This window comes from Stylophora pistillata, chromosome 2, assembly GCF_964205215.1.
Source record: "Stylophora pistillata chromosome 2, jaStyPist1.2, whole genome shotgun sequence".
In the NCBI taxonomy this organism is placed as follows: Eukaryota; Metazoa; Cnidaria; class Anthozoa; order Scleractinia; family Pocilloporidae; genus Stylophora; species Stylophora pistillata.
In genome coordinates this window covers 31,689,315-31,716,415 of record NC_142520.1, presented here as the reverse complement: position 1 = coordinate 31,716,415, position 27,101 = coordinate 31,689,315, and the positions used below count along the sequence as shown (strand labels likewise).

Here is a 27,101-nt window from a genome sequence, read left to right as displayed (position 1 = left end):
CAGCACCTTTTATTATTGAAACCATAATCATCACATGGTGCTCAACGTAGAATACAAAAGGGTTTAGTGTGGCAATCATGTACTCTTAAAATATGATAAGAGAGAGTTTTTAACTGATTTAACAGATATTTGCAACAAAATTCCATATCCAGAAATTTCCTCCTCTACTTCCTCTAAAATCATTACCTTTAAATACTACAAATCAGCAGATCAGTAATTGTTATCAAGGATCTGAATATCATACAAATCTTTCACATTTATTTCAAGTAACCTATTTCACATGGATGATTAATTATACATGTCAAGATGTAGAATAGCTTACATTTTACAAATTATTTCCCCTTTTAAATTTATGGATAGACAGTGAAAGGCCTTTGCCACTTTGGTAAACCAAATCATAACATACCATGTATTTTGTGATAATTGACCACAACATGGGACAGTTGTTGCTGAATGTTTTTTGTTTGTTTGTTTGTTTGTTTGTTTGTTTTTTTTGCACATAACATCCGAAACAACGGAGGGGATAAATTTAAACGGCAAATTTTAGTAGTGGTTAAAATTAAATAACATTGGAAGATCAAATTAACTTTGTTACCCAAATTAACTTTGATATCTTGCTTATGCCAGGCTCCTGATATTCTTTTATTCTAATATTCGTTTGTGTAACATAACTCAAAAAATAAACACAGGTAAAGGAAAACACAAAGAATTAAACTTGAGGCTAAAGCAAAGTTTAATTCGAGCCATAGCTGATCCAAATACTTAATCCATTTGGTAAAGTTCATGTATATGTCAGCCAGCTTGTCACAAGTCTTCCCCCTCTCCTCCAAAATTCTCTCTAAGCAAATTTTGCCATGTGGTCCTGCTATAATGATAACTATATTAGAACTCCTCAATTTCCTTCTCTCAAAACAAGGTAACTCAAAATTTAATAGTGTAATGAACTTGATAAAACTCTAACTATAACTGGCCGCTACTCGTAACATTCATTTCTTGATATTTAAACCAAACTGTTTTGAAGTCTTAATATTCTGTGATCTTTACATTTTTGGCATTGCCATTTCCTCTTTGAGTTGATCACCCACTCTTGTTCTCCCCCCTCTTGAGTGAGACATACTTCCTCATCCAATTCATCTATAACAACAACAACAACAAAAAGAAAGCGGTATGGTAAAATCAAGGGATGTCAAAGGTGGGAAAGATCACAGATATACCATAAAAAAAACGCTATAAATAAGAACCCTAATGCTTCATTTTGCAGTGATCACCTTCTTCTTTTTCATTCTCAGACCAGTCTGGAACCTCCATAGGCGTGTTTACTTGTTCTGAGTGGGGACGAAAGAAAAAGGAATCAGCGTTGTAAACTTTTCTCCACTCACCTGTCTTCCTGTGGACATTTGCTTGGTCAATTCTTGACGTGCGGTTTTTAACCGTGGCTCGATACATGTGCAGGTCAGATGTCCTAGGGAAGTATCGTCGGTTTGTGTCTTGTGGTTGCAGATCATCTCGAAACAATACCTCTTTCACAAAGATTTTCAAATGCCGTCTCATTTCATATATTCCCTTAACTCCCTCCGCAACGAGCTCGTGAATCCTCTTGATGATATTCTCATCTCGAGGGGTTGAGATATTCCAGCGACCTATAGAAATATTAAACTCGGACTGTGAAAATGCTCGCTATTTCAAGTGGGAACGCCCTAGTAATGCATACCTATACGTCATTTACTCCTTTGCCATTTTTTTGTACAGTGTCAATGTTTGAAATTGTATTTTAGAAACAGCAAGGAAAACAAAATCACGGTGAAAAATTTACAAGCACCTTTGTGTCACACTTTGACCGGCTTGCCCGCCGCGTACTTTTTTGACCGTTGCATTAATTCGTGTTGAACACTAAGTTACCTCGCCAACAAAGTGATTCTGATGGTCTGTAATGAGTGGTACTTCAATGTAAATCCAGAGATGTAAATCCTTCTTTCCTACTTAGCGGTCCCTTCTTCTAAAACTTTTCGCAAATTTCTAAACGTAGTTTCCCGTCTGTACAATACAATACAATGCAAAGACTTTATTTAAACACGATAATTGTTAAAGCGACTACACGCTTGTTGGGTCTTGCGTAAAATGGAATAAAAGGAAATGTAGTAAAATAAAATAATTAAAGTAGCCTATCAAAATTAGAAGATCTAAAAATATTTAAAATTGGGATCCTTAAAGTTCACTGTCTGTGGAGAAATAGAATTAAAGTTCAAATTTAAAAGTGCCTTTGATTTGTAGGCTAACGAGGAGAGCTGCTTCATGGTTATATTTCTTAAATTTGATTCTTGGAGAAGTGTGTTAAAAACGATAGGTCCTCTTCTGGAAAAACTGTTTTTCATGTAATATGTATTGAATTTTGGTACTTTTATGTTGGCATTACTTCTTAGATTTTTCTTAGTATTCACGTCAACTTCTTCGGTGGTATCTAAGATGGATATAGGTAAAGTATTCTTATCTATTTTGAACATCAGTTTAGCCAAATTAACTTTATATGTGGTTTCAATGGAAGACCATTGAGCCTTGCTTAGTACTTCAGACTTAGGCATATCCCATGGCAGTTAAAAATTAGTTTTGCCGCTCTACAGTGTAAAGACTCTAATGCAATTAGGCCCTCCTTTTTAGTAAGGCCGCCCCAGACAGTGATACCATATATAATTGATGGGAAGATTACTTTGAAGTATAAGTCCAGTAGCATGGGTCTTGGTAAAAACAAGCTGCGCTTCAGCATGTTAAGCTTATTTGCAAAGCTGATCTTTAATGCTTTGACATGGTAGTCCCAGTTAAGTCTATTATCAATGTAGACTCCAAGCAGCCTGGTGTGTTTAACCCATCTTATACAATGATTCATCAGTATTAATGACTGTAGTGGACCGGTGAAGTTTCCTCGATGAATTAACATACCTTCGCATTTCTTGGGGTGAGGCAATAGTTGATTTCTTAAGCACCATAGCTCTAGTTCCTTGAGAGCAGCATTCAGTTTGGCAATAACAATGTCTAAGGTGTGTCCGATACAGAACAGGGTGGTATGATCAGCATACATAAAAACAGTTGCATTTGTTATATTATCAGGTAGATCATTTGTGTAAAGTGCAAACAAGGTTGGACCGAGGACTGATCCCTGAGGAACGCCTGTATTAACGCGAGCAAAATCAGAGGCTGCGCCGTTAATGAATGTGAACTGCCGTCTCCCCTTTAAGTAGCTGTGAAGCCAAGCAGCCAGGTTGCCCTTGATTCCAAAGTCAATCTCGAGTTTATTCAGCAATATTTTATGCGATACACAATCAAAGGCCTTTTGAAAGTCAACAAAAACCACGCCGACAACTTTACTGTTATCAACTGCTTGTCTCCATTGTTCTGTTAATTTTATAAGCATTAATTCAGGAGAAAAGCCTTTCCTATAAGCCCATTGGTTTTCAGTGACTAAACTGTGCTCGTAGAATGTATGGTTGACGATTCTTTGAGAGACCGCTGATTCAAGGATCTTGCTGGGTATACTGAGAATAGAAATTGGCCGATAGTTGCCCAGGTCGCTCTCATCGTCCTTTTTGTGGATAGGGCTCAGCCTAGCCACTTTCCATTGTTCAAACACGTAGCCAGATCTTAGACTTTCACAATAAATATGGTATAATGGATGAATCAACGCAATCCCGGCAGTTTTTAGAGTTCTGGAAGAAATCTGGTCGGGACCGGTAGCTTTATTCCATCTGAGATCTGATAAATGCTTTTCAATTTCAGATTTTGATAAAATAACGTCTTTTGATAGTAGGAACAGACTTTAATGTTGTGGCAGCGTTGACTTTTGTGAACGAAAAGCTCCTTGTTAGATTAATTCCTATATTAGAAAAGAAATAATTCATCAGACTTGATCTTTCCTTACTATCGACTGCCAGAGAACCATCTTCCCTCTTCAAGGGTCCAATAGCCTTTCTGAGTTTTGGTGCAGTGGCATTGCGAAGAAGATTCCAATACTCCACAAAGGTTTTCATTTCAAGTAGTTGGTTCTTGAAATGTTTAGCTTTCGCCCGACGCACGTCCGTGGTAATTTCATTGCGTAATCTTTTGTATTCCTTCCATTTGACCGGATCTTTTGTGCGAGTGGCTACATTGAATAATTTAAACCGTTTGTTCATCTTTAATCTTATTTCGCTGTTAATCCATGGTGAACAGACGCTGCGAACCTTGACGTCTTTAGAAGAGGCGTGGACATCACAAACATCGTTGAAGAAAAGATTCCAGCCCCAAAGGACGTCGTCTTTGTCTTCAAATATGTCCAGTACATGAAAAGGTATACGTTCGATATCTTTCTTGAAATCTTGATTGTTGCATCTCTTGAAGTTTCTTGAGCGGACAATCTTCGGGGGGGGGGGGGGGGGTCTTTTGGATTTCAACTTCAAAGTGGCGTAAACTGAACTGTGATCAGATATGCCCAATGGCAGCACGCCGCATTGACGAACCATGTTTTGCTGTCTTCTTGAATCTAAAAGACAAAAAATCATACATTTGAAGGAAAAAAATGGATGCCTTGTAACGGTAAACTGAATGCCTCTGATGCAGTGCACAAATGAGCTTTTCCCACTGCTTCAACTCAACTTTTCTGTCAGGTTTTAAAACTTATTCACGGCGTTTATGTGGATCAGTGAAAAAACAACTTGGTGCGGCAGTGTGTTAGCTTTGTTTGACAACACTAACGTCCCAGACAGAGAGAAAAAACATCAGGAAGCTCGAAGTGTCTTGACTAACTAAAAACGAGACCACCTTTCGTGAGTCGTCGTTCCAGTCAGTAAGGTGACTGTGTAGCATGAATTTTGGACAGTGATACCGAATTCATTCTGTCAGTACATGAGTGGAACTACCTTGTGCTCTGCTAAAAATTAAATTTCTCGCATTTTTATCTGTGCTTTGCAGTCAAACTTCCGTGTGTCTTGAACAAGAAATCTTCTTTTCTTGAAAACGAAATCTTTGTGACCCCCCTCGATTAACTATGCTTCTGTAGAAGATAATTATATCAGCCTAAGATGAGTGATAGTGCATTTCTCAAGCTATTTTTTGGAATGTGAACAAACAGAAGTGTCATTGAGTGATGCCTTAAAAGATAAGGAGCCGACATACGACAGCTTGATAGAAATCAAAAAGCGTAGAATTGCGTTTATTTTCTCTTTTGTCAGCAGCATACGTCAGTGAAAGGTTTTTATAATTGGTAAGTTCTAAACCATCTTCAATTTAGCCGAGATTGAAGTGTTATCGCGTTTGTCGTAAAAGTATTCTGAGATCAATGTCATATGACCCAGAGATATGTGTATCTGACCTTTCGGGTTAGCAAGCCATAGGTGACAGTAGTAACACCAATGTCGCGGATGAGAAAAATATGTGTATGTACGTATACAGTGCAATATTTCATTTACCTATTCTGCATCTTTTCGTTTCCTTTTCTCTCCAGCTTTTCTATCTTTGCCGTGCTGACGATCGAACACTTTCTTTCCCAAAATTATGAAAGGCACACCATTAAAAGGAATTTTTGCGCCTTTAATATCTCGTGGATCTTCCCAGAGTATTTTGTGACTTCTGTTCGAGTGATCTGTTGTTAAATTGTGATGGAAGATAGTATCAGTAGAGATCTGCAAGTCTATTTTGTGTTGATTTGGCTTTACCAGGCTCGATTGGGAAGTGCTTTATGATACACGACACACCATTTACAAAGACAAACGGGAGGATTTTAAAAGGGATAAAGGCTTCGAGATTGTCTCCTGACCCTTATAACTGTCACAGTTATGAACATCAAAAATGACTTATGATGCAAAAGCCTTCCTATATCAGCAAAACATTTTCCTGAAGCACGAATAAAGAAAAAGCATCCCTTAAATCACTTAAAGCGCGTTTTAAAGTTTTTTTCTATTCAGAAATTTTGGGCTGTGAACAAAATCCATGTTACAATGAAGGGGCCTGTATCCAGCAAAGTAATGGATCAAACAACAACAAACATATGAAACATATGTATGAACTGCGGTTATCAAACGTATATGTGCACGATCCTTCGCAGTAAAGCACTATTTGAGCAATAGTGAAAATCAGACCTGAAAAAAATTTCAGGCCTGTACGGGACTCGAACCACTGACCTCTGCGATACTAGTGCAGCGCTCTACCAATTGAGCTAACAAGCCAACTGGGAGCAGGCCATCAAATTAATTCGACATAAACCCGTAGATGATAAATCAAACAACAACAAACATATGAAACATATGTATGAACTGCGGTTATCAAACGTATATGTGCACGATCCTTCGCAGTAAAGCACTATCCCAGTTGGCTTGTTAGCTCAATTGGTAGAGCGCTGCACTAGTATCGCAGAGGTCAGTGGTTCGAGTCCCGTACAGGCCTGAAATTTTTTTCAGGTCTGATTTTCACTATTGCTCAAATAGTGCTTTACTGCGAAGGATCGTGCACATATACGTTTGATAACCGCAGTTCATACATATGTTTCATATGTTTGTTGTTGTTTGATTTATCATCTACGGGTTTATGTCGAATTAATTTGATGGCCTGCTCCCAGTTGGCTTGTTAGCTCAATTGGTAGAGCGCTGCACTAGTATCGCAGAGGTCAGTGGTTCGAGTCCCGTACAGGCCTGAAATTTTTTTCAGGTCTGATTTTCACTATTGCTCAAATAGTGCTTTACTGCGAAGGATCGTCCACATATAAAGTAATGGATACAACTGCACATGTTTACAAGGATTCACTGGCGCTCATTGTGAAACAGGTTTGCTAAACGATGTTTTTTATTCTACTTGAAAGTGGATATTATAGGAATTAATTATTGTTTCTGTAACATTTTCAAGATCGATGACAACTGCATCGACCCGATTTATAGATATCACTACAGATGTCGACTGGCATTTACTAAATTCTTTAATCCAAAGACATTTTATGGAGTTATGGAGTTATGTATAAATTGAAAATAATTCCTCTTACCACAGAACAATTTTCAATGATCTTGCCAAATCTCTGTAGCTAACTAGCAAGATCTACTGATGAAAGAAGAAGCGAAGAAACGAGGGAGCGCCCGATAGGCAGCAAACCCTCTTTGCTCCCGAATTTTTAGGAATTTTTAGGAATTTTATATATTTTTTCTTGGGTTTTGCTGCCTCTACGCCCTATTATTTACATCAATTCTCTTCAGCTAGTCTCGCAATGGCCCACACGTACTCTCGACCTGCCCTGAACGCTACTTTTTCAAAGTTAAAGCTACAGCGATTGAACTCTTCATTGTGGAAGACGCTTACCCAACTTCGGCTAACAAGAACAACACCTACTAGACGTGGTTACCGTGCCGGTGCCAGAAAACAACACTCTATAGCTGTCGACCTTGAAAGGGAATCTACAAATTTTCAAAACATCACTTTTAGTGTCCCTGGCAGTGAAATAACCAATTTGCATACGGACTTGTTACATATTCGCAACAACACCTTTTTCTGCAATAACATCAACCGCGAATCCAGCTTCCAGCTTTAACTCAAATCAACGGAGTTGCCTTTCAGCTCATGTTCCCGCTCTTCTGCTCTCTAATACTATGTCACTTGCTCCAAAGATTGATGAAATTCGTTATACCGTGCTTAATTCCTCCGTCGACTTTGATTATTTTACTGAGACATGGCTGAGTGATTTAATTCCTGACGATACCATTGTCATACCTGGTTATAATATTCCACGTTTAGATCGCACTATAGAGGCTTTGCATGGTCACGTGACATCCTAGCCACCGTTACTACGCCGCCACGACAGGGGGCCAAAAAACACAATCCAAGCGTACTGTCAACATAGGGAAGTTTTCCTGTGTAGTAGGATGCTCAAATAGCTCGAAAAAGAATGAAAATTTACGATTTTTCAATGTTTCGAAAGTCATAGGCAATAAAGGCGACCAAACAAGAGAAATATCAAGCCGTAGAGGAGATAGATGAATGGCTTGCAAACATTCGTCGCGATGCCGTCTCAAACGGAGAGATCAAGAATCCTTTGGTTTGCTCAGTTCACTTTCACAAAGGTATGAAATTAAAAAGAATCTTTTAATATTAATCTAGATGCTCTATAGTTATGTTATTTTCTAAACTTATCACTTATCTGTTTACTTTTAGGAGAACTAGCAGCAGTTTACGAAGAAGCTAATCCAAACTGGGCACCTTCAATTGCTATGGGTCACTCGTCGGCATCTGTCTGTCGTGCTTCGAAGGAATCCACTCTCAAACGCCACAAACGTGGATTTGAAAGATTGTCAGTCAAAAAGAGAATAGCACTTGGAAAACATAACGCAAGAAAACGTCGTTGAAAGTGTCGGTACCGTGGAATCGATCAACCTTCGACCCGACGAAATACAAGAAGAAGTATGTTCGGTTTCTGACGAACCGAGACCAAAACAAACAATTTCAATCGAGATTCAAACTGATATGACATTAATAGACTTAGAACTGCTCGAGAAACAGGCAAAATCTGCCCATTTAGCCTCTGAATTAACGAGAGAAAGCTTGGCGAAAGACGAAGAAAAGCTCAAGTTTTACACTGGTTCGACAACTATGTCTGTGTTCCTTGCTGTACTTGAACTCATTAGTCCTGGACTTCCATGCCGTACTTCACTAACCAAGTTCCAACAGCTCTTGATAACATTAATGAGACTTCGTTGAAATTTGCATGTTCAGCAATTTGGATATAGATTTGGCAAACATGCTTCTACAGTATCAAGAGTGTTTCAAAGTTGCATTGGAGTAATGTACTCAAGTATGTATTTCCTTGTACACTGGCCTGACAGAGATGCATTACAACTAACCATGCCTGCAAGTTTTAGACAAAAATTCTCATCCTGTGCTGTGATAATTGACTGCTTCCAAGTCTTCATAGACCATCCATCTGATTTGTTGGCCCGTGCAAAAACATGGTCCTCGTATAAGCATCACAATACTGCCAAATTCTTGATTGGGATAACCCCTCAAGGAACTGTTTCATTTATTTCCAAAGGATGGGGAGGAAGGACCTCTGATAATTTTATTACAGAGCACTGTGGGATCTTAGAAAACCTACTTGATACTGAAAACCTACTGGAGACTTGGTCCTTGCTGATTGAAGCCTCGACATTGAAGACAGCTGTGGACTTTATGCTGCTAGATTAAAGATTCCAGCCTTCACTAGAGGAAAACGATAACTAGCCCCATTGGATATTGAAACCACACGAACTATAGCGAATGTCAGGATACATGTGGAAAGAGTGATTGGCTGCGTGCGACAGAAGTATTCCATCTTAGAACATGGTATAATTCAAATTGATTATGTTAAAACAGAGAATGATCGAGAACCGTGTTTACTTGATAAAATAGCATTTGTTTGTTGTGCCTTGACTACTATTTGTAAGTCAGTTGTTCCACCAGATTGAAATCAGTTAATAAAAAAGTCACTAAATGTATGGTATGCAAAATGTAATATTATAACAATAAGGCAGAGGGAGTCATTGAATGACATTGGATTAGATTGATTCAGATTAACCACACATTTTGTGTTTTCATTCATCTTCGGGAACCCAGGGGCTACTGAGTGGGGCCAGGGAGACTTTGGAAAAGAGGAAAGAAAATCTCCCGGACCCACTCAGTAGCCCCTGGGTTTCACTCTGAACAAAAATTTGTTTCAGTGATATAGAAATGTTTCACTAATCTACTTTTGTGTCAGTAAATAACAAAATTTTCAATGGTTTAATAATAACATATTACAAAATATTTGCACTTGTCATTACTACATACAAAGTATTTAAAATTTTGAATATTAATAAATAAAGTATACAAATAAAACCAATAAACTATTGTTCATCAATGCTGTCTTGATTCTGCTACTTTCAATCTCCTGCAGTCTGAACAAAGCCATGTCTTAATAGATGATTTCTTAGATAGTCCACAGCATTTTGTGTGGAATTTGCGAAATAAGCACCTGTTATTAGTACAACTGATTACCAGAGAATCCTCAAATTTAACTCTACAAAAGCAATACAAAACATCATCATTTCTCTTGGGCCTAGTGAAATACCAGAAGCTCTGGAAGAATGCCACAGAGGTAAAACTTCTTAGCCTTTTCCAGGTGACTCTCAGTGAATTGGCTGTCAGCTGTAATTCGCTCTATATGTATGCCTAGTTGTGTCCAAACAATAAAATCAGTAAACTCAGTAGAAGTCAATGCAAGTTGGAGTTGCACTTTTGCAAAGTATGGATGGGTTCGCTTGAGCTGGAACTCGCCATCACGTCTCTTCCACGTAAAAATCCCTGTTTCCATGAATGGCATCTGGAATCTTGGAACTTTTGATGCTAGATGGGCACTTCACTTCTAGAACGCCTTGGCCACAACAAGTACATAACGACATGGAATCTGGGGATGCACCAAGGTGAGGGTACTGGGGACTGACAACCAAACCATACTCCTTTATGTGGAAGTTTTCATGTTTGCTTTGCATAACCTGTACAATAATTAACAATTATTCTTCGAGCGCGCGTTGGATATGAGATGATAGATAGCCAACGAGGCGCGTAGCACCGAGTTGGCTATAATCATCTCATATCCAACAAGCGCGAGTGGAATAATTGTTTTATTAAAAACGTTAAATTAAATTATTAAATTTTATTAAATTTTTAGCTCCCTTTTGATTTTAAGCTGACACGTACGCTTACCATATTTGTAGATTATGGTATATTGGCTGATATACCATAATGGCTAAGCCAATAAAAAGTCTTGAATTGCATTATCCAATGATCTAGTTTTTAATAACAATATATAGATAAGTAGGGGAACTCAGGTTGACAAAATATAAAATATTTTTGATATTTACCTGCTCATACTCCTTTAATGCCTGTTTTTCATGATCACAGTCCCACTTTGTTGCATCTGAGGAGAAATGAGATCCATAGCAGATAACATTAATCAAGCTGACAGAGAGTGTATCAGGATTGGTATGGCAAGCTTGAGGAGATTTGCTTGCTGTTATTCGACCACACCTCATCTCAAACCACAACTTTGACTTGCTTTGCTGTCGTGTTGTTTCTTCGATTTGCACAGATTGTTCCTCAGTAACTTTTAATGAGTTGAAGATTTCCTTTGATTTTTCGACTAACCCTTCAAGGTCCATTGCGGACAGTTCCTCTTCATTTTATAAAGTCTAGTCAGTGGTTCTGGTAAGTTGACATTCTTTGGAAGGAACTCCGGCTTCGACAGCAAACAACATCGCTCCAACATGTGAGCATACTTTGCCCAAACCCGCCATACAGTTGCAATTGTCTGTTAGAATTGTTCCATCGCTTTTAGCCGCAAACCATGGCTCTACAGCAGTATCGGTTAGTCTCTGTGAATGATTAACCTGAAGGGAAACATTGATAAACACACATTAAGTTTAGAAACGACTTGAATTGTAGTGACCATATCGAGTACCGAACTTAAACGAAAAATGCGTACCTTTCCGATGAGAATTTTCACATCATCTGTTGCTTTTCCTATGAATATACATCTGACCCAGTCCGCGACAAAAAACTGGTATGCCTCGAGGCTTTTATAAGCTTTAACTTGCTCTTGAGTGTAGTAATCGTCGATAGCAGCAGGAAATTTACCATATCGATGTATTCGACATCGGGCCACATTTCCATCGAATCGGTGAAAAACTGGTTGGTTACATTATAAGGATCGATATCTGCTATCATTTCGAGCTTTTTTTCGTATATTTTTCGTATATTTCATCTGGCGTTTAAAGAATCGCGATATTTCGGCAGCGAAGGCACACGCTTCTTCTCTTTTGCCGCCATGTTTGTTTAACTTGCCCCCTGTCATGGCGACGTAGTAACGGTTGCTATGATTTCACGTGACCGTGCAAAGCCTCTATAGGCCTTTGTTCCGAAATGAAAATTTATGTTCTGTGTTATTTTATTTTCAATTTGTGTAAGGCGTTGCATATTGAGTGGGTGGACACTGGGTCCGAGTGAGTGGAGACTGTGTCCGAGTTTATGACGTATTGTAAAAACGTAAGCTCGACGTTCGGGTCGTTATGATCAAAATGAAGTGTAATGTCTAAGTTTTTCGTTACGTTTAGTGAAAAAATCGTTTATTTTCATGGTCCTTCGAGCCGGATTGATCTGGATTCATTTGGAGAAACCGTATCGACGATTGGTCGAGCGAAAAGCAGTGTTGGACTTCCGTTTGTTGCTGCGAAGAAGTTAGGTTTCGTATATCGGCGATTGGCGCCAAAACACATGTGTATTGCATCAGCACCTTGATCGAGTGGAACTTCTGTGAATTTGCAGAAACTGTGTTACTTCCATTAGTTGAGGTCAGTGAAATTTGTGGTGTTTGAAAATGTCGAAAGATTTGGAAGCCATCAAGAAAAAGAGCATATTTCTGAGAAAATCTGTCACAGACACGTTAAAGTCAATCGATGAAGCCCTGTGACAAGAAGATAATCATGCACGAGTTCAAGTGTTGAAGGATAATATCGCAAGTGAGTGGAGCGATTTGCAAGAAGTGTAAGGCACAATGTGCACTATGCTGGAAGATGCAAACATTGATGCCGAATGTGAGAGTCACAATGAGTACGAAGCGCGTGTAATTGAAAGCATGGCCAAAATGACGAGTTATCTTGCAAGTAAACATATTTCAGAAGTGAAATTGGTTGGAAGCAATCCACCCGCGTCCCAGTCATCTTCTCAAGTAGAAGTTAAGCTACCCAAGATCAATCTACCAACCTTTGACGGTAATGTCTTGAATTGGCAACCCTATTATCAGTCGATAAAAGTTTCGGTAGTTCACAATGCGTCGTGGGCAGATGTCCAAAACTAGAGTATTTGATGAGGTCGCTAAAGGGTTCAGCCGCTTAAGGAGTGAAAGGTTTTGCAGTGATTCAAGCGAATTATCAACCAGCTCTAGAAATCCTGAAGGAAAGATTTGGGCACACAAGGTTAATACTTGATCCATTTGCCACGTTTGAACTGTGATGATGCTACCTCCATGCGTAAAGTTTACGATGAAGTGATAGGTGATGTTCGTTCTGTCGAGTCCATGGGTGAAAAGTTTAACTCTGAAACTTTGGCTCCAGTTCTGGTGCCCTTTATGGTGGACAAGCTACCAAAGGAAGTTGTGGAAAAATGGTAACTGACGCTCAGTGAGGAAAAAGCTGAGCAGGACTGTGTAGAAGTAAAAACACTATTTGCTTTCTTGGAACAATTGATAAGAGCTAAAGAGTCTTCCCAGCCTCCTCTTGATTAAAAAACACCAGCAAAAGAAAATCCGGGAAATCGTGAAAACCGTTTCAAGTTTAACCGCTTACAAAAATCATCCACCTCTGCATTATGTGCGACATCGCAAGAGGGCAAGTGTGCCATTTGCTACAAAAACCATGGTTTGGAATCATGTGTCAGTTTTCTGTCATTGCCTGTGAAAGAAAGGTTCAGAAAGGCAACGTCTAAAGGCCTGTGTTACCGTTGCTTTGAATCTGGTCATAGAGCTGAAATGTGCCAGAAACCTCCATGCAAGCACTGCCAAGGAAGACATCAGAGTCTCCTGCATGAGGATTCAGCTCGGCCTCACTTGGAAGAAGTCAAGGAGAAGTCAGCCCCCGAATTACCATCCTCGTCGTCAGGTCCTCCTGTGTCATCTTCAGTTGTTGCAAATTCTGTTGCAGTGGGCTCAGGTGGAAAAGTGATTCTGCAGATTGTACGAGCTATTTTGTATGGATTGAATGGGTGTTCAAAGGTTGTGAGATGTTTCTTTGATCCTGGTTCTCAAACATCGTTTGTTCGGCAGAGTGTAATTGATGAGCTTGGTCTTGATGGGAAGTGTCAAAATCGCAGCCTCTGGACTTGGAGGAGAGGCTACCAAAGCACTTTGCGGAAGAGAATTGCATTTACTGTGGCACCTGTTGACAAATCTGGACAACCTCAGTGTATTGAAGCACTTACTACAGAAGTGATATGCCGGCCAGCTGAAGCTGTGGATATTCATCCAGCAAGATGGTCTCACCTTCGAAATAGAGCATTTCGTGAAGAGTTCCCCAGGTATGAACAGGAGATTGATGTGCTTACTGGATTGGATTTCAATCATTCCTTGGTGACGAGGGACATTATAAGAGGGGGTTCCAGTGAGCAAGTTGCAGTTCACACAACTTTGGGTTGGGTCTTCTGTGGACCAACAGGTGGTCATGACCAAGAATGTACTGTTTCTATGAATGCTCAAATTGGTTTTGAGGAACAATTGAATGAAACACTTCAAAAGTTCTGGGATTTGGAGTCCATTGGTGTTAGACCTGCTGACAGTCAGTTTCTACTACACATGTTGAAGATGTGGTATTGAAGAAGTTTAAAGAGACACTAACCTACAATGATGGTCGCCATGAAGTATCCTTACCATGGAAGGAAGATCATGTTGCATTGAAAGATAATTACCGGCAAGCAGAAAGTAGGTTGTACAATCTAGAAAAGAATCTGCTCCAACAGCAATAAAAGCTATGTCGTACAGAGAAGCGATTAACAAGTATGTTGGGCGTCCTGTGTTCTATCTGCCACATCATGCAGTCATCAGAGAAGACAAGCAGACAACCAAGACAAGAATTGTGTTTGATGCATCAGCGAAAGATAACTTTGGTATCTCTCTGAACAGCTGCTTAGAGCCAGGCCCAGCATTGCAGCCAGATTTGGTCGGAACTCTTCTGCGTTTTCGAAAGAATAATGTTGGCATAATGGATGACATAGAGAAGATGTTTCTGCAGATTCTGTTAAAAGAGGAAGACAGAGATTCACACCGGTACTTATGGAGAGATTTGGACCGCAAGGCCACGCCTAAGATTCACAGACTGACAAGGGTTACATTTGGAGTTGTTTCTTGCCATCGGTACTATTCAAGAGCATGCATATGAAAAGATGTGAAGAAACATTCCCTGTTGAATCAAACGAAATTTTGAGGAACACTTATGTTGATGACTTTGCTTCAGGGAGAGACAACGTGCTGGAAACACGGAAATTGCAGCGAAGTACAACTGACCTTAAGCAGAAAGCTGCCTTTAATTTGACAAATGGTCAAGTAATTCTTCTGAGCTTATGGAGGCCATAACCGAGAAGGACAGAACAGCTGTTAGTCTTGTCAACCTGGAGAGTAATCTAGCAGAATCACATCCAATCACGAAAGCATTAGGATTAAAGTGGAATACGATAACTGACAGCCTCTTCTTTGCAATTGATGTTGACATTGTTAAGTCGAGATCGAAGACAGTGTACACTAAAAGAAAGTTGGCGTCTCTAGGAGCAAAGATATTTGATCCGATTGGTCTAATTGCACCCTCTTCAGTGAGGTCAAAATTGATTCTGCAAAGTTTGTGGACCCAAGGTGTTGGATGGGATGAAGACGTTCCCGTTAAGGTCTCATTGAAATGGAAACAGTGTTAAGAGCTTTCAGAACTTGAACACCTTCACATTCCAAGATGTTACTCTGATTTTCCATTAAGTCAGAATCCTAAAGTGGAGCTACACGCATTTGGGGAGGCGTCGGAAGATGCTTATGCCTCTGCAGTTTATCTGAGAGTTGTTCGTGAAGATGGAAAGGCATCTACCAGTCTTGTAATGTCAAAGACCCGATTGCTCCTGTAAGGAAGATTACCTTACCAAGCTTAGAGTTGATGGCTGCTGTAATTACCGCTAGACTTTGCACCTATGTCAAAGGTGCAATCGATTGTCCCATTAGCCGCATTGTCTGTTGGACAGACAATTCTTCAACTTTACATTGGATCAGAGGAGCAGCCTCACAGTGGAAACCACTCGTTGCCAATCGTGTTATTGAAATTAGATCCCAGTGTTTGGAGGTATTGTTACCAGGACCGCAGAACCCAGCCGATCTACCCACCCAAGGTATATCTGCAAGTCAGTTATGAGAGAGTCATTTGTGGTGGAAAAGACCCCCTTGGTTGTAAGAGTCTGAAAAGGATTGGCCCGAGGATTTAAGGTCAAAACCTTCCAATGAATTGGTTGATCCAAAGAGGAAGAGTATAGCTATTGTCAGTTGTGTTGTGCAACCCAAGGAGCCATTTATTGACTTCATAAGGTTCAGCAAGTATAGTCGCTTGCTAATAACTGTTGCTTGGGTCAAAAGATTTGTTAGCGACTCAAGGGTGAAAGAATACGAAAGAATTGACAGCATCTTAACCGCTTTAGAGATACAAAATGCAGAAAGATAGTTGATATCTCACGTACAAAAAGCAAGTTTTCCTGAAGAAATTACGTCAAGTAAACAGCATGGTCCAGTGAAGGACGGCAACCTGGCCAATTTGAATCCGTTCATGTGTCCTACTAGTGGTGTTCTTCGTGTTGGAGGAAGAATTCACAAGTCACTCTTACCAGAAGAAGAGAAGCATCCTGTTATCTTGCCTTCTAACCATCCATTTGTTAAGTTGCCGATTGATGATGTTCACCGTCGTGAACTACGTGCTGGAGTTGAACACACTTTGTATGTTTTGCGACAGAAATTTTGGTTGATCAAAGGACGATCAACTGTTCGTCAGACACTAAGGAACTGTCTAATTTGTCGCCATTACTTAACAAAGCCCTTTGGTCAGCGGATGGTACCACTTCCCGAAGACAGAATTAAGCTTTCGTCGCCGTTCGCTAATGTGGGTCTAGACTTTGCCGGTCCTTTGTATTGAAAGACAGTGGTGATAAAGTCTATATCTGTTTATTTACATGGGCAGTTACCCGTGCGGTACACTTAGAGTTGGTGTGTGATATGATGGCTGAGTTCTTTCTCCTTGCTTTGAGACGCATGATTGCAAGAAGAGGAATGTGCAGCATTTTTTGGTCAGATAATGCAAAATCTCTCAAGGCTGCTAACAAGGAGCTACGGCAATGTTGGAGAGTATTGGAATCCGACGAGACCCAGAGTGTTTTTCCGAAAAGAAGATTCAGTGGAAGTTCATCGTGGAGAAGGCCCCATGGTGGGGTGGGTCTTATGAGCGACTTATAAAGAGTGTCAAGACGCAATTGAAGAAACTATTTGCCAAAGCAATGTTAGATGCCGAGCAGTTAACTACTATTTTGGCTGAAATTGAAGCATAGCTAAATAGTCGTCCTCTTAATTACCCTGGTGCAGACCCTGATGACTACAGTGTGATTACCACTGCACATATTCTGATTGGCAGAAATCTTCAAGCATGTCCGACTAAAGACACTCGTATTTTAGAACAGACGTCAAGAGCCCTCACCAAACGTTTTCAGTATCATCACAGCCTCGTAAACGGATTTTGGAAGTGTTGGCATGCAGAGTATCTGAAATCCCTGACACCCTTCAAGAAATAGCATAAGATTGGTCGTGAAATCCGTAAAGGTGAGTCGGTCCTTGTGAGTGAGGATCGCCTAGCTCGGGGTCAGTAGTCACGTGCACGAGTGGAAGATACCCACATACGCCGCGATGGTCTTATCCGGTCCGTTACTCTTCGGACCTCACGTGGAAGTGTTACCCGTCGTCCAATACAACGGCTACACCTATTTGAAGCCTGTGATGCTGACTTCGCTGCTGAACTGAACTGAACTTGATGAGACATTGTTGAACATTTCAGTTGAACTTAATTGAACTTTGTTGACAAGTTACCTGTAGTGATGCACTCCCTGCATCAGGCGGGAGGATGTTCCGAACTGAAAATTTATGTTCTGTGTTATTTTATTTTCAATTTGTGTAAGGCGTTGCGTATTGAGTGAGTGGACACTGGGTCCGAGTGAGTGGAGACTGTGTTCGAGTTTCTGACGTATTGCAAAACGTAAGCTCGACGTTTGGGTAGCTATGGTCCAAATGAAGAGTAATGTCTAAGTTTTTCGTTACATTTAGTGAATAAATCGTTTATTTTCAATCTTAATGGTGGCGTCTGTACTTATATAAAGAACTCTATTCCATACGAAGTCTTACATCAGTATCATGTTATCGCCTTAGAGGTCCTCTGGATTAAAACTCGCCCTTTTCGTCTACCAAGATGTCTCTCATCAATTGTTATTGGAATTGTCTACCATCCACCCTCTGCCAATGCTGCTGCGATGTTGGAATACTTAACCAATCAGCCTTCTCCATAGAATCAACTTTCCTAAACTGTAGCTTAATCCTTGTCGGTGGTTTTAACAAACTAGATGTTAGTAGATTTTCCAGGAAATTTAGATTAAAGCAGTTGGTCGATTTTCCAACTCGCGGTTCGTTGTCGAACGTTTTATAAAACCAGCTCTCAAACAGATTGATCCTCGACAACACGGTACCGTACCACATACACCCTGATTAGATCTTACGGGTGGAAATGGTAAATTGGTGAGGGTTTCGTTTCTTGATATCCACAAAGCTTTTGATCCAATCGATCAGCACCTGTTGGTTTTGAAGCTCCAATCTCTCGAATTACCATACCGGGTCGTGGCCTGGGTCATTGATTTTCTGACCAACCTTCAATACAGATTTAAGTTGAGCAATGGTATTTTTCCAATTGGTCCTTAGTTTCAGCAGATGTCCCTCAGGGGACCAAATTGCGACCATGGCTTTACATTCTTATAATTAATGACCTAGATGTCAATGGAGTTAGCCTTTGAAAATATGTTGACGATTTCCCTGTTGTGCCATTGACTTGATCTGCACCCAATCCACGAGTTTAAAGTTCACCTCCAAAAAAGATTAGTGTAAAGAAATTCGTATATCTTCCTCCAGGTCCGAATCGAAATGCAACCCACCCCCCCCCCCCCCCCCATGATGAATGGTAAAGAACTCGAGCTCGTCAGGAAAGTTAAAGTCCTTGGCGTAATCATCAGTAATGACCTTAACTGGAACTGCCACGTAAATTATATCATTAAAAAAACATCAAACGTATGTATCTTCTGAGCCAACTAAAACGCGCGAAAGTGTCTGTCGCGGATATGGTGAGGTTCTACTCTTCATGCATACGTGGGGTCGTCGAATACGGTTCACCCGTATTTCACTACGCTTTACCATCATATCTTAGCAACGAAATGGAAACAATTCAGAAGCGGGCTCTGTCTATCATTAATGGTCCTGGTCTATCATACACCAGAAGATTGGAAGTTTCCAACTTAACATCTCTTGCTAGCCGTTGTCAACTTTAATGTGAGAAACTGTTCGTAAACATAGTAAACGACCCAAACCACAAGTCATTCAACCTACTTCCAGCTTTCAACATTAACACAAGATACCCATTAAGAAATACCAGACTCTTTATTGAACCCCGCCATCGTATTGATCGTTTTAAAAAGTCCTTCATTATGGCTTCAATCGGAAATTTGCAATTTTCATTTGATATTTCATAGCATTACCAGTCTAAGTCAGTCTAACGACTGCGATATTGATTTTCCAATAAACTATTATAATTTCTATTATTATTATTATTATTATTATTATTTTCATCGCATTTTGAGAATGACATTTTACAAGTAAAGTTTGAATTAAGTCTGAAATTTCTATCGTTCCAATCATATTGTTTAATAATCCAAAGACAACTGGAGATTTGCTGTTAAATTAAATTGTAGATATCGACGACTGTGCCAGCAGTCCTTGTTCAAACAAAGGAACCTGCGTTGACCAAATCAACAAATACAGATGTAGCTGTGCAACTGGGTTTAGTGGAATAAACTGTGAAATAGGTAAGCTGGTGATAGTCTTTGTTTAGGATGCTAAAATGATAGTGCGTCATTATTAAGGAATAACAATATAGTGACAAATTCTAGCCTTTATGATTATATTCTTTAGGTATCATGTAAAATCTGTTCATCCTGTTCAGCAGCTCGTTTTGTGAGAGGGCGGTTCCGCTACCTTAGCTTTATAAAACCATTACATGCCACAAAGTAATGAGTATTAAACACACTTCATTTTTCAGACATTGACGAGTGTGCTCAAAATACTCACACTTGTAGTTTGACTGGTGGGGTTTGTAGAAATTCGCCAGGATCATTCATGTGCAGTTGTAAACCCGGGTTCATCGGAGACGGACACACATGTCAAGGTTTGTAAATATTTTAATGGCTTGTAGCAATTATGAACCAATGTTTTCTTTGATGAGTGACGCAGTTTGTAACCTGAAAATTGCATAAAAGATGACGATAAGCAAATATGTAAAGCAATAAGCAAAAAGTCCAAAACTGCTCATAAAAAGCAAATGAGAGATCTTAAGATTTGAACCCTTACATTCACAACTTTTCAGCGCAGGGACAGTGGTGATGAAAATATGGTGTCTTCTTTTTTGCCTCTTGGCTGTATTTAGTTCCAAACTAAATAATATGGAGAAAATTTACTTGGAACATAGGTGTTGTGATGTTGGAGAGTAGCCGAGGTGAAGATCAACTGTTGAGCCTTTTTCTATGTATAGAGACATATCCGTGTTTTCTATTTCGACTGTTGCAGGGTATATAAAAAACTCAAATATACTGTCGAAAAATGAATCTTACCTCGCATATCTTCGTGAATTCTTGGTCCCTGCCGTTGGAAATGATGCCAATTGGTGGCTATGCTACCGCGCCTCTTTACATGGTTGGACTGGAGAGAAGTTCCACACGGCTTGCGATGGAAAGAAAAATACCCTAACAGTTATACAGAAAGACCAGTATGTTTTTGGAGGGTACACTGACGTTCCATGGGGTGAGAAAACGTTTCCCCTTTAAACTCACTAATCATGATCTTACCCGCAATTAGTGTTCCTATCGATATCACAGCTACCAAACATACAATCAAGAAAGTTTCCCTGGGCAACATTTGAAAAGGATCCCCAACAGATGTAGTATCAAATGCTAAGAATATATGAGAGTCATATATATGAACTGCGGTTACAGAAACGCGTATGAGAACGATCTTCGAAGTGAGGAGCACTATTTAAGCAATAGTGAAATTAAGACCTGAAAAAAATTCAGTCCTGTACGGGATCCGAACCCATGACCTCTGTAATGCCAGTGCAGTACTCTACCAACTGAGCTAACAAGCCAACTGGGAGCTGGTCATGATGGTGATTAGTAATAAACCCGTAAGATGATGAATCAAATGCTAAGAATATACGAGAATCATATATTTAAAGTGCGGTTACAGAAATTCACTATTGCTTAAATAGTGCTCCTCACTTCCAAGATCGCTCTCATACGCGTAGATGTAGTATCATCCCTCCTCTTCTCCGCTTGATGTCAGTCAACTTGAAGTACGCGAACGACTGTTGGCAAACGTGCCCTCTCATTTTCGGAAAACAAAATTGAAGTTCTAAAGTCAAATATATGAAAACAAGGGAGAGGTTTTGATGGCTTTGACAGGACATCATTTCTAGGACGTTTAGCAATCAGTCACTGAATACCTACTATTTCATGACTGCAACCGTGCTGCAGCCCCTGGAAGAAATATTTTGAACATGTTACGTTAAACTTACGGACAATTTAGACACGATAATAATAACCTGTGTTATGGGTGGAAGTAAAGTAGTAATTCTCTGATTCGTTCATGTGCACTCTAATATAGAATGCAGAACAATTATCATGACCTCAATATCAAAAACATTGTGAAGGTAATTATACCTTTTCTATCTTACAGATTTCATCAATAATTCTTATGACTTTTGTTTTGAAAGGAAAATTCTATTGATGACTAACTGATTTAAATTGTTTCTTGGCAGGTTGTCCTCTGGGAGCAAGAACAAAGGACCCATCAGGTCGCTGTTGCGTATTTCCTTTCAAGTATAGAGGACGTTCCTACGACTCCTGTATAAGGAAACTTTCATTTAAACTATGGTGTTCATTCGATGCTGACTACAATGATGATTGGGATTACTGTGGTGAGGAAAATTTTTATTAATAAAATCATATCCATAGGATATAAATATCAGTATTTTTCTCTCTAGCTTTTTCAGTTTACTAACCTCATGATGAAAATGTACACCGAATAAGATTAGACGTTTTATCTTACATCCGGCTCTATGTTACCAGCTTCTGAAGAGAAAATACGTAAGCTAAGTAAAAAATACATTTAAAAAATTTGCAACAAATAAGTCATCAGATGATCTCTTTCAACCCAGCTGTGTTTTAACAAATGTTTTTAGAGGGACGAAGTGAGCTAGGTGAAAAACTTCTCATTAAAAGATTGCAATTTTTGCTAATTATCTTGACTTTTAGATGACGATCCATACATTGGTTATCGTAGGACAGACAAGGCTTTTATTTATTCGCTCGAAAACAAAGAAGTTCTGATGCCATTTAAGAGTATGGTGAAAGATGGTTCTCAAGCCATTTACATGGACATAAGCTATGGTCCAACATTTGGTGGGGGCCATGATATTTATATTGCGAACAACGCAGGTCAAAATTCTCATTCATATGCCAGGCTTGGCCAAACCTTCTTGGCTCCAAGTGAAGTAAAGGATAAGAATACAGTGTTAGCTGGGAGTTACAATTTTAATCCCGATGAAGTAGAGGTTTTCTATCACCCTTAAAGCTGGAATCTCAATAACAATCCCTCTTGAAGAATAGTATGCCTGCATGTGATAAACAAGAGTCTACATGCTTCAGTCGTAGTGACCAGGATGACCTCCACGGTTATGGGCCACTCAGCTCGACTCGTGCACAGCCTTTTGGTTATGCCTAGCGTTAACTGGAGTTTAAGTTGAAGGTTCTTTACTTTTGTTATTGATATTATTGTTACATTCTTTGCAGTAAGATCTGTCGGATGAACAGCTTATCCGGCTTGTGCTTTCAATCAAGTTTTTATTTATGTCTAATCAAAATTACGTAGTTCAATATCATATTTAAACTGGGGGAAGTAAAGAACAGCTTAAACAAAGCCTGCGGAATAGCCAGGTTTTTATAACCTATTTTAGAGTCGTAAAACCACGACACGTCACATAATCATTTTGAAATGTTAATCTTTACGCGTTCACCAAAGTCAGGTAACAACGGGATTCTTCGCGGGGTACTTTCCTGTAAATGCAATTAATTCTGTCGTTTCACTCGCACTCGTGACAACAGGGGCGACGTTTTCCTCCTTTGGAGAAAGTGCTTCTGCCATCTGATCGTTTCACGTCAGTGACCTCATTTTCCGCATTTAGAGAGTGAAGTAGATCCTGCGTCCATTTCCAGGTATCTCAAAATGGCGTCGTCATGAAATGAAACCATCACCATGGCTAGTACTCAGCCAAAACTAAGAAATCCTGGGAAAAAAACTTCCGTAAAGGGAAGCAGGGATTGTTGAAAGCCAGCTATCAGCAAAGAGTTATTTTCCAAGTGAAGTAAAGGAAGAGGATACAGTGTTAGCAGGGAGTCTCAGTTTTACTCCCGATGAAGTAGAGGTGTTCTATCTTCCTTAAGGCTAGTGATTCGCGCTAACGTAACTAAGCGTTGCTTAAATTTACAGGCGACAGATGCATAGATTATTTCTACGCTGGTTGCCAACGTTAACATCGGCAACAGCCAAACTGCAAAGGAAATGAATGAAATGCGTTTTAAATATGAAATTACACTTGAGGGGCTGAAATATTCGCAGCGAAGTGTTACTTACAATTCTGTTGGGTAGTCCATAAATCTTTACACGGTTCTTTACATGTTCTTTTAGCGGATGTGTTCGGTCGGCTGTTAGACAATTCCAAGTATTTAAATTCGTTGCGCCTATTTAAATATAAAAAAGGCTAATTCGACTCCACATTCTTTGCTACTGAATTTTGGTGCCAAAACGGAACAGCTACACAAAACGTTATTGACCTAAAGAAAAGGTTGAAATTCTTAGTGCACTAAGCGCAAATCAGCTACACTTACAAAAGCAATTCTATTGCAATTTTTAGACATGTACTCTAAGTAATTAAGGAATGTTGCACTCCATCTACTGAAGAATGTAAATTTTATAACAGTAAGTGTAAAGAGAAATGCTGGGCGGTAACCGGCGATGAATTGAAATTGCATTCAGGAAAAGACTATCTGCTTGTTAAAAGGCTGATAGTTTCGAAAGAAACTGTTTGGGGCTGCGTCGGTGGGAGTAACGAAATAATTTGGATATATCAACAAAGTTGAAATGGTAAATTGGCCACCGTAACGATTACAAAAGCTGACGTTTCGAGCGTTAGCCCTTCGTCGGAGCGAATAGAGGAATTGTGGGTTGTGTGTGCTTTTAAAGGCAGAAAATGGAGCTACGTTCTTGGTGGGAACATGGCAACAAGAAAAACATGAATAAATTAGTGGAATGAAAAGCGTTCGTTGATCCCTGTGGGATTTAGACTGCCGGTTTGAAAGATGAGCTTTTGTTCAAGATTTTTACGGCTTTCTGTGCTACTAAGTGCAAGGAAAGACCGCAGATTGCCTCATGTTACGTAGAATAATTAGGTAAATTAAAATGTCTAACGACTGGTTTCGATGTGTCCTTGTCATTCCTTTCCACGTCTCGAAGGTGTTCTCGGAATCGATCACCTAGTCTTCTGCCTGTTTCGCCGATGTATCTCTTTTTGCAATAAGTGCAAGTTATGCAATAGATTACTTTGGCGAAGGTGCACGTGAAGTGCTCGGTGATCTTAATGGATCGTTTAGGTCCCGATATTTTATCAGTGTTGTAAATGAAAGGACACGTTTTCGTGCACGAGCGCATTTAAAAGTACCTGGTTGGTCATTAGTCTGAAAAGAACTTCTGACCAAAAAATTGCCTATGTTTTTGTCGCGTTTGAATGAAATGAGCGGAGGCTGCGAAAAGATAGTGCTTGTCTCTGGATCGTTTTGAAGTAATTTAAAGTTTTTAAGAATGATGGATTTAACTGAGTGGTTGTGAGGGTGAAACGTGAGAGTGAATGGAATGCGGTCGGAATCTTCCTTATGCGACGTTTGTAATGCTGAATGTCGATCAATAAGTTGAGCTCGGTGGTAACCCGCTTGAACGACAGAAACAGGGTAATCACGTTTATGGTTGTTTGTCGTATAGGTATCTATTAACGACTAGCATCTGTGACACAAACTAAACAAATGTTGCTTGTCAATGGTGTACCTTAAAGCTGTGTTTTTGTCAACTTGAGAATTACTGAAGTTCTTTAATGACAGATTGTGGTTAGCCTTAACTACAGCCTTTATATGAACAATTGTACATGAAGTACCTGGAATGAAATTGGTTGTAAGTTCACCACGATCAAATGGTACAATTTATGGACTCTGATAAATTGGTGAGTGCATAGCACACTATGGCAGCTTTGTCAATAGGAGCCAGAGACTCACCTGGTTTTGTCTTTACCAACGAACAATACCGGCTTCCGCAAAGTATGTGCGTGGTTATCCCCCAGTTTGTGTTGTTATTATCACTATTTAGAAAACACAGCATCAACCCCACAAGTATCAGTAATTATTTGAATCTCAAACTAAACTATATACGTATGCGCCAAGTTTGGAAAATTTTTATTACAAAAGAAACATACAGCCTTGAAAGCTTAAACAATTACCACTTTTCAATTGCTTGCTTGTTCATACCTGTAACACAACCAAATTCAAAACAACCAAAGACAACACTGAGTTGTGGCATGATAAGAGGGGAAACTAAAACTGTAAAAGGATCATACCGGCTTCCGCAAAGCACGTGGGCGGTGTAGTATCCAACAAAAAAATTTACCGTTCACACAAAATAAAGGTATTACAATCCAAACTACAGCACAAGTCTTAAAATAGTCTGCATTGGCATACCTAATGACAAGTATTGACAGCTGTTTAGAATGCATGACATTGACAAGTATATGCGTAACACCTTCAACTTACACTTCAGACAGCTACGTTACAGGGATTGTAACGCGTGCTTATCCCCCAACATGGCTGACCCAGGTTTTTTAATTTATGCCGACGTCACGTGCAAACAAAGAATTAGGATTCATTATTCATCCAATCAAATCCGTCTTTACTCCTTCGAAGGAAATTTCCCTTTTGGGTTTTATTATCAACTCGGCCGACATGACCATTAGACTTACCCCCGAAAAAGCTTCTGCGCTTAGAGCGGATTGTTTAACGCTTTCCCGCTCAGAATCACCGACCATTCGCGAAGTCGCTCAAATCATGGGGAAAGTCATCTCCTCTTTCCCAGGAGTAATGTACGGTCCCCTGTATTTCCGACATTTGGACAGAGACAAAACTACCTCTCACATCACGGCGATTTCGATAAACATACCTCCCTATCTACGGAGGCCATAGGCGAATTGACATGGTGGTCAGAAAACGTGATTAACGCCAAAAATGTGATAAGTCACACTCTCCCTTCGCATATAATTACAACAGATGCGTCACGCACTGGTTGGGGGGGGGGGGGGCTGTCTATAATGAGAACAGTACCGGTGGTTCCTGGTCGGTAGAAGAAATACGCCACCATATCAATTATCTTGAACTTTTTGCTGCTTTTCTTGGGCTACAAACTTACTGCTCGCATTTACGCAACACCCACATCAGATTGCGCATCGATAACGCAACAACTATCGCTGTTATTGACCATATGGGAACCAGTCACTCCTGGGATTGCAACAACCTCGCTAAAAGAATATGGGAATGGTGAATAACCCGTCATATTTGGCTTAGCGCAATTCATATCCCAGGGGTAGAAAATCTAAAGGCAGATGCGGAATCTAGGAAGACCAGTACAAACACAGAGTGGATGATTGACAGAGCAATATTGACTAAAGCATTAAATACCTAAGATTACCTCCCTGAGGTGGATTTGTTTGCCTCACGAATCAATGCCCAATTTTTTAATTTTTTTTTTTTTTTTTAAATAACTATATGTTAGTTATATGTTTGGTTTATCTCTAAGCAATCTGATTGGCGCATCTTTTTTTGTGGTGTATCTCAACGCAATGTGATTGGCCCAATTTTTTGGTGTATCACAAACCAATCAAATTGAAGTATTTTTCGATGTCGCACCAACCAGAGCGTTCTTGCTAATTTGTGGTTTGACAGGTCTTAAAATTTCAGCGAATCAACACTTGAGTCGGAGAGAGCGGTTCGCGAATTAAGGAAATGTATCACTCGTGTTGGGAAAGTGGTGGAGTTGTGATCGTTGTACGACTATGCTTATTAGGGAGCTTAAGCGA

At 39.7% G+C, this 27,101-nt stretch overlaps 1 protein-coding gene, 1 non-coding gene and 1 pseudogene across 2 annotated transcripts; 2 read left to right on the top strand and 1 right to left on the bottom strand.

Moving 5' to 3' along the window:
* The first annotated feature begins 5,048 nt into the window (after positions 1–5,048).
* On the top strand, positions 5,049–24,407 carry LOC111318880 (uncharacterized). The gene is made up of 7 exons (XM_088749420.1): positions 5,049–5,086; positions 6,730–6,785; positions 19,576–19,689; positions 19,923–20,048; positions 20,447–20,680; positions 21,693–21,851; positions 22,189–24,407. The coding sequence occupies exons 1-7, from the start codon at positions 5,049–5,051 to the stop codon at positions 22,503–22,505; spliced, it is 1,044 nt and encodes a 347-aa protein (XP_088605546.1). The 3' UTR covers positions 22,506–24,407.
* Positions 8,158–9,760, top strand: LOC148738338 (uncharacterized; annotated as a pseudogene).
* Positions 20,948–21,020, bottom strand: Trnaa-ggc (transfer RNA alanine (anticodon GGC)). The gene has a single exon. It is a non-coding gene; the product is annotated as a tRNA-Ala (tRNA).
* Positions 24,408–27,101: the final 2,694 nt, after the last annotated feature.